We start from the raw sequence: 7,815 nt of genomic DNA, 5'->3' as shown, positions 1-7,815 counted from the left end.
CAGCCTGCCCTCCCTTCCATCATCCCCCCTCTAATCCCCTTCCCCCCTACTCTCCTGTAGGGTGAGATACCCTATTTAGTGTGTATGTCATTCCCTCCCTAAGCCAAATTCAATGAGAATAAGGTTGACTCATTCTCTATTGCCTTCCTGTTCTTCCCTTCCATTGTAAGTTTTCCCTTGCCTCTTCTATATAATTTACCCCATTCGGTCTTTCCCCATCTCCTATCATTATATTATATTGAAAAGTTTTGCACAAACAAAGCCAATGCAAGCAAGATTAAGAGGGAAGCAGGAAACTGCGAAAGAATTTTTACAACTAGTGTCTCTGATAAAAGCCTCATTTCTAATTTCTTAATTTCACCTTTTAAGTATCATCCCTTCCTATTCAACTGGTCCTGTGCCCTCTATGTATACCTGTACACATATATACACACATTGTGTGTATATGTATTCATATGCCCATATACCCTCCTATATAGACATATATATCTATGTATACATATATACATACATATATGTACATTTCTATTCCCTTCAACTATTCTCATACTGAGAAAAGTTTCATCAGTTACAATTATCGTTTTTCCATGTAGCAACGTAAATAGTTCAACTTTGATAAGTTCCTTATGATTTCTTTTCCCTGTTTACCTTCTCATGCTTCTTGTATCTCAATGTTAAATTTTCTATTCAACTCTGTTTTTTTCATACATCCAAGGTGCCTCAGCCGCTTCTCCCTGGGGGGTGGGGGTTGCAGCACAGGCCAGACTGCACTCTCAGACTCCAAGTTCCCAAAGTCTACACTGCACTGACCTCTCACTTTGTCCTCAGCATCTATGGGTTGATAATTCTGGAAACCACCACAGCTGCTGGTGATCTGAAGTTGCTTCAGCCAGCAGCTGGTGGTGGCCACCCTGAGGCTAAAACCTCTGGCTCAGGAGGGGCTGGGCTGGGCTCCCAGAGCTTGAGCTGGCCCCTTCTTGCTGGCCTGCCCAGATGTCTTCAGTGGGGGATTAGCTTCTCTGTCATTTTATGGGTTCTGTAGCTCCCCAGACATTCTCTCAATTTCCAATTCTTTACCATCACTAAAAGAGCTGCAATAAACATTTGTGTAAATACTGATCCCCCCCCCCCCGCCCTTTTTATCTTTATCTCTGGGATAGATACCTACTAGTGGTATTGCTAGCTCAATGTGTATACATGGTTTTCTAGCCCTTTGGGCATATTTCCAAATTGGTTCAATCACTTCCCATTCCCAACTCCACCAATATTTCAATTTTCCCGCATCCCCTTCAACATTTGTCATCTTCCTTTCCTGTTGTATTAACCAATCTGATAGGTGTGAAATTATACCTGAGTTGTTTCAATTTGTATTTCTCTAATCAATAAGTATCATTTTTTTTTATAAGTTAGCTTTGGTTACTTCACTGAAAACTGCCTGTTCATATCCTTTGACTATCATTTACAGAATGGCTCTTATTTTTATAAATTTGACTCAATCCTCATGAAAAGTGAGGCCTTTATCAGAGAAATTTGCTTTATTTTTTCAGCTGATTATTCTGCATTTCCCTCCATCCTATTTTTCCCACTTACTCTACTTTCCCACTGGTCCATCCTCAAAAATGTTTTGCTTCTGAGTACCCCCTCCCCCAATCCACCCTCCCTTCTATCACCCCCTCCATCTTCTTATTCCCTTCCCTTCCTATTTTCCTGTAGGGTAAGATAGATTTCTATACACAACTGAATGTCTGTCATTCCCTTTTTGAGCCAATACTGATGAGAGTTAAGGTTCAAGCACTCCCCCTAACCTCTCCTCCAGTGTAAAAGCTCTTTTGCACCTCTTTGCCTTCTCCCAATCCTTTTTCACTCCTTAATTTCTTTTAGACATCATCTCATTACAATCCACTCACATCCATGTCTTTTGTGAATGGTTTAACTCCCTAAAGTCCTTAGGAGTTATAAGTCCCATCTTCCCATATAGGAATGTGAACAGTTTAACATTGAATCCATGATTTCTTTCCTAGTTACCTTTTTATGCTACTCGAGTCTCCAATTTGAAAGTCAAACTTTCTATTCAGCTCTGGACTTTTCATCAGGAATGCTTTAATTTCACTGAGTATCAATTTCCCCCCTGAAGGATTATACCTAGCCCAATCATTCTTAAATCACCTTTCCTGGATCTATTTTTTAGGTCAGTTGTTTTTCCAGTGAGATATTTCACATTTTCTTCATTCTTTTGATTTTATCTTACTGTTTCTTTTTTTTTTTTTGCCTTTTGGAGGGCAATTGGGGTTAAATAACTTGCCCAAGGTCACACAAGCTAGTTTTTTTGTGTTAAGTGTCTGAGGCTGAATCTGAACTCAGGTCCTCCCCTGAGCCACCTAGCTGCCCTGGGCGTCTTATTATTTCTTAATGTCTTGCAGACAGAAATTTCCACTTGCCCAATTCTAATTTTTAAAGAATTATTTTTCTTCAGTGAGTTTTTGCATCTCCTTTTCCATTTGGCCAATTCTATTTTTCAGAGTTCTTCAGTTAATTTTTGTATATATTTTAATTTGGCCAATTCTGCTAGTTAATGAGTTCTTTGGTGGATTTTTATACTTTTTACCATTTGGCCTATTCTGTTTTTTAAGGTGTCATTTCCTTTTCGGTGGGGAAGGGGTGCCTCTTAAACTGCTTTTTTTCCTCATTATTTTCTTGTGCATCACTCATTTCTAATTTTGCCTCTACTTCTAATGTGATTTTTTAAAATCTTTTTTGAGCTCTTCTATGAATTCTTTTTGGGCCTGAGACCAATTCACATTTTTTTTCAGGCATTGGGTGTAACATTTTTTACTTTGTCTCCTTCTGAAGTTGCTTTAATCTTCACTGTCACCAAAATAACTTTTATGGTCAGCTTTTGAGGGTTTTTTTGCTCATTTTCCCAGCCTACTTCTTGACTTTTAACTCTACGTTTAAATGTGACTGTTTCCAGGGTGGAGGGGGCACTGCCCCACACTTTAGGCCTTTCTAACTGCTGCTGTTAGTTTGAGATAGTGGTGGTGGTCTAAGTTTTCAGTTCTTCCAAACTGGTATGATCTAGGAACAGGTGGTGGTCACTGTTCTCCTAGCCTGTATTCCGGTCTTTTCCATCCTGTGGAACTGTGGCCAGGGTCCCCACTGCCCTATGGCTATAAGCTCTGTAGTGCTAATGATCCTCCTCACCCTGACTTCAACCTGGATAGGGAGTTAGCAAAGGGACTCCTGTAATCTTCTCTGACCAGCTGTTTGACCCCTTACCATCTATGGACTGAAAACTCCAGAAGATACTGCTGCCACTGCTGACACCCCCAAGGCTTGCTAATGTCTTGATGGGGTGCTGCCTGGGTCCACTCTCACCCTGGTGAGACATACCTTTCCCACTGACCTAAGTTGTCTTGGGCTGGAAAATTATTTTACCCCATCCTTTTCTGAGTTCTAATGCTCCAGAATTCATTCTGAGGTGTTAAAGTTGTTTGGAGGGGAATTTGAGAGAGCTCAGATAAGTTCCTGACTTTCCTCTGCCATCTTGCTTCCCTCCCTCCCCCCCCCTAAAATTTTTTTAAAGCACAAAATACAGTAGAGTACAAAGGAAACCAATTCTATTGAAAGTAACTTGCCAAAATATTATAAATAATAAGTTTCTCAAGTCAAGAAGCCTTGCCTTAGTGCACTGCAGGGAAAATAACAATGAATTAATCAGATGCAAATTCAAATCTCAGACCTGAGTTCAAATCCAGCCTCAGACACTTGACACACTTACTAGCCATGTGACTTTGGGCAAGTCACTTAACCCCAACTGCCCTCCAAAAAGAAAAATAAAAAAAAAAAGAATGCTACCTACCCTCTGACAATGGCCTAATGTAGAATGAGACACATTTTTAGACACAACTAATATGAGAATTTGTTTTGCATGACTATGTTTATTTGTCACAAAGTTTTGTTTTTCTTTCTTCTTTGGGGAAGGAGAAGGCAAGATGAAAGGAATAAAAAAAAAAATGTTTCATAATTTTTGCTTTTGGGAGGGCAATTGGGTTAAGTGACTTGCCCAAGGTCACACAGCTAGTTTTTTTGTGTTAAGTGTCTGAGGCTGGATTTGAACTCAGGTCCTCCTGGCTCCAGGGCCGGTGCTCTATTCAGTGCACCACCTAGCCGCCCTGCTTCCAGCTATCTTATGATCCTAAAAGTATTCCCACTTAAAAGAAAAATCTTCCGTACTAGTTACATTCTTTGGAACCCATATATTAAAGCTTCCTTTTAAAGGCATCTTCCAAGTAGTTCAGTTTTCCCCTCCAAAAGGTTATTGCTTGGGAGGAGAGAAAAATCAAAGTGGGCAAGGATGAAAATCCATATTTCATCTAGCTCTTGTCGTCCCCAAGATCACTGCATATGGTGAGGGCAAAAACAAAAAACCTTCAGAGAAGGCAAAGAAGGGAGCAGGTAATTCCTCTAAGAAGCAATGGTGGATTAATAACTGGTAGCAAAGAGGTATTACATCACCACACAACCCAGCTCCCGTGACAAGCCAAATGAACACATTGGCCAGGCTGCACTTGCTTTTCACTTCCACATCTTAGAAACCCTCAGCTCCCAAGATTCAGCTCAAACTCAACTTCCTGCACAAAGCCTTTACGGATGCTGCCAGTTGCTAGGGCTCTTGCCCCCTCCCTAAATTGCCTCATATTTACTTTGTAGGTATTCACATATGGACATGTTACTTCCACAAAAACAATGAAGCTCTTCAAGGAAAGAAGCCACATTTTTGTCTCTGGGTTCAAAGAGCTTAGCACAGCTCCAGCAACACAGCAGACAGTTCATCAATGCTTGCTGACTAGCTGACCTAAATGGAGCAAGGGTGTCAAATTTAAACCCTTTATGTCCTTTGGAAAAAGCAGCTCAATGAGGAAACACATAAGCACAAGACTCCCATGGGATAAATCTTGCTCCAATTCCTGACCCAAGGAGAAAAGCATGAGATTTTCTTTTGGGGGAAGGTGTGAGGGCATTTAGATAGAGAAGTAAGGATTGTACAATCTTTTACAGATACACCATGACTGATGTCCCCCCAAGCCATGCTGTCCCTGCCCAGACCAGTTTCTAACCCCATCCAGTAAGTACCCTTCTGTGGCCCATCCTATAGTCCCAGAGAGACACTCAGATGAGAAAGTTGAGGAAGGATTTTACTGAATGAAGACCTCTCTCCTACTAAGAAAAAGAGGCACCAAGTAGCTAAGAGGTAAAAGTCAAATCAGTCTTTTTCAAGCAGCTTTAGCTGTCTCCATCTTCCCTCTCCAACCAAGGCACAGTACAGACTAACCTTGTCTGTCTTCAAGGAATTCAAGCTATGGTATATACATATCTATTCCACAAGGGTCCTGATGACCCCACATGTCAGGCAGAGCTTCAGTGACAATAACCACACACCTGAAAAGCAGGAGGTTTGAATCATCCTGATCACGTATCTGCCTACCAGGTAACTTTCCCAAACCTAATTATCCACCCAGCACCTAGAATGGGTTGGGAATGGTAGTGGCAGCTTTTCTGGCAGAAATCAGGGAGATCCCTGGTGGGTAAGGGCTAAAAAAAGTTAAACCTAAATTCTTCTTCTGGAGAAGACAGAGAAGTCATCCCTCCACCTGGACGATGCCTGCAGATCCTGCTACTCTTCCTTCGGACAGCCTCTTCAACAGGCAGTATCCGGGCTGACTGAGCTGCTGTAGGAGAGATCAAACATAGGGTTAGAGCTGGAAAGGCAGAACAAACTTAAGTGTTAGAGGTCCCAAGCCTCAAATATTGGAAAGAAAAAAATTCTTTGCAGCTCCTTCCCTGTCTCTCTACCTTTTCCTTCTCAAGGGCTCTGTTTCCACCCTAATGATGTAGCAGCACCAGTTACTACTTATGTGACCCTGGGCAAACTCCACCTTTCTCAGCTCCAGCTTCCCCATATATAAAATAAGAGTTAAGACTAGAGAACTTGGTCAAATTCAGCTTTAAATCTATAATACTATGGAATCCATGCAAACTTCGCCTATATTATGATGTGGACAATTCACTTTATCCCTCTAAGTCTGTTCCCTTATTTGTAACATTAAGAAGCTGAACTCTATCAATGGCTTATTTATGATCACATGCTGGTAAAAGTGGAGCTGAGACTTAAACTGAAGTCTTTTAAATCTAAGCCATTTGACATCCCACGAAAGCTCCTTCCAGAAGCTACTGTGATGGGTGCTGATCATGTGTGGCCTCATCATTACAGCAGAAATAATAGCCGCACTGACATAACTTACTGGGTCGTTGTAAGGATTTGATGTAATACTCCATATCCAGCACACTGGAAACTGTAAATCCCTGCCCAAGGCCCCAAGCAGCTCTTCCTCAGGCTCACCTGCTCCCATGGCCTTCAGTGCTGCTTTCCGGTCTTCCTCCATGAGGGCCCGGTAGTCCCCAAACAGTGCCCGCATCACTTGCCGTTTCTTGGGCAGCTCGGCTCGATTACTGCGCAGTGTCTTCACGGCCCTGGCAGCCTGTTCGGCTGGTAGAGGAGATGCGGGCGTCGTGATCCTCCTGGGCTACGAACACCACTGCCCTTCCCCTCGGCCCTCCCCCTCCTCCCTCCTACCCTGCTTTGGCGTGGATTTCTGAGTCCTCAGGCCCAGCTCCAGCTGTTCCACACACCAGTCCAGCTCCCTCTGGAGCCGAAGCTGCTCATCCTGATCCTGCACATCAGGAAAAAAGGGGTTTCTTATCCGCAGTCTTTCTTATTTCAGTCACTCAACAAGCACTCATCAAGTCCTTGCTAGATGCTGTACACTGCGCTAAGTACTGGAGATACAAAGAGTAGCCAAAAATACGGCTCCTGCCCGCAAGAAGCTTCCATTCGAACAGGAGCAGGCCCGCTGTGCGGCGGGTCAGGCAGGCAGGAACCTTCCCAACGCTTGTACCTCGGCCTCTACCCCAGCCTGGAGCTGTACTCGGTTGGAAACTAAGGCCCTGGAGGGGACCCGAGCCGGCCGCCCCGCCCACCCCAGGCCGCCCGCTCACCGGCACCCCGGCCACCTCCTCGGCGCCTCGGCCCTGGCCTGGCCCGCTCCGGGGGGGCGGCGGCTGCTTCTTTCCCTTCTTGTTGGCCCCGCGGCCTCCGCCTACAGGCTCCGGCCTCTTCTGGCCCGTCGGCCGCGGTGCCTGAAGGAGAAGGGGAGGAATCTTCGGTCACTGGGAGATGCGAGACCTCGGAAGCTTCCCGCCCAAGCCCGCGCGGCCCGGCCCAGCTCTCACCTCCATGCACTGCCCAGCCACTACGCGCTCCGCAGTCCGTCCCAGGTCCTGCGCGGAATACCTTCCTCCCGGAAACGCGGCCCAGTCATCCAGTTCCGCTGCCCCCCCGCGCGGGACGGCCCGCCTCCGCCGGCAGCGGGGACTCTGGGAGGAAGAGACCAAGGAGCATCGGCGCAGGGAAGTCTGCGTACGCCGGGGCAAGGCGAGGCGCCGGGACGTAGGGCCGCCCCGAGGGCCCTCCACCACGGGCCGGCACGAAGTGCTCCGCACTCGGACCACAACCTTGATCCCGCCAAGGTCTCTTTCTTCCTGCGTTAGAATGACTACCTTCCTCCTATGCAGAAGCGCCGTCTGTCATGGTGGGTGCCCCGTTTGGTTCGGCAACTCCCTGATCCTCTCTCTCGTGGGGGCCCAAAGGCTCTCCTCCTCCTCCGCGACATCCAATCCCCTGCCCCAGCCTCCCTAGTTCGTCCTGCGTCTCCCCGACCTTGGAGCTGGGTGCGTGAGACAATGGCTCACAATCAC

At 45.6% G+C, this 7,815-nt stretch overlaps 1 protein-coding gene across 1 annotated transcript; it reads right to left on the bottom strand.

Annotated features, from left to right (window-relative positions):
- Positions 1 to 3,918: 3,918 nt before the first annotated feature.
- Positions 3,919 to 7,644, bottom strand: LOC138163260 (UPF0488 protein C8orf33 homolog). Its single transcript, XM_069090823.1, has 5 exons — positions 7,291 to 7,644; positions 7,057 to 7,197; positions 6,635 to 6,731; positions 6,401 to 6,547; positions 3,919 to 5,729 (listed from the first exon to the last, which is right to left on the bottom strand). Exons 1-5 carry the CDS (start codon positions 7,294 to 7,296, stop codon positions 5,593 to 5,595), a joined length of 528 nt encoding a protein of 175 aa, XP_068946924.1. The 5' UTR covers positions 7,297 to 7,644; the 3' UTR covers positions 3,919 to 5,592.
- Positions 7,645 to 7,815: the final 171 nt, after the last annotated feature.

This window comes from Petaurus breviceps, unplaced genomic scaffold (assembly GCF_028583685.1).
Source record: "Petaurus breviceps papuanus isolate PSGF00001 unplaced genomic scaffold, PetGlider_PUasm1.0 187, whole genome shotgun sequence".
Taxonomy (NCBI): Eukaryota; Metazoa; Chordata; class Mammalia; order Diprotodontia; family Petauridae; genus Petaurus; species Petaurus breviceps.
Note: the sequence above shows the minus strand (reverse complement) of the source record. Positions and strands in the feature narration are given on the sequence as shown.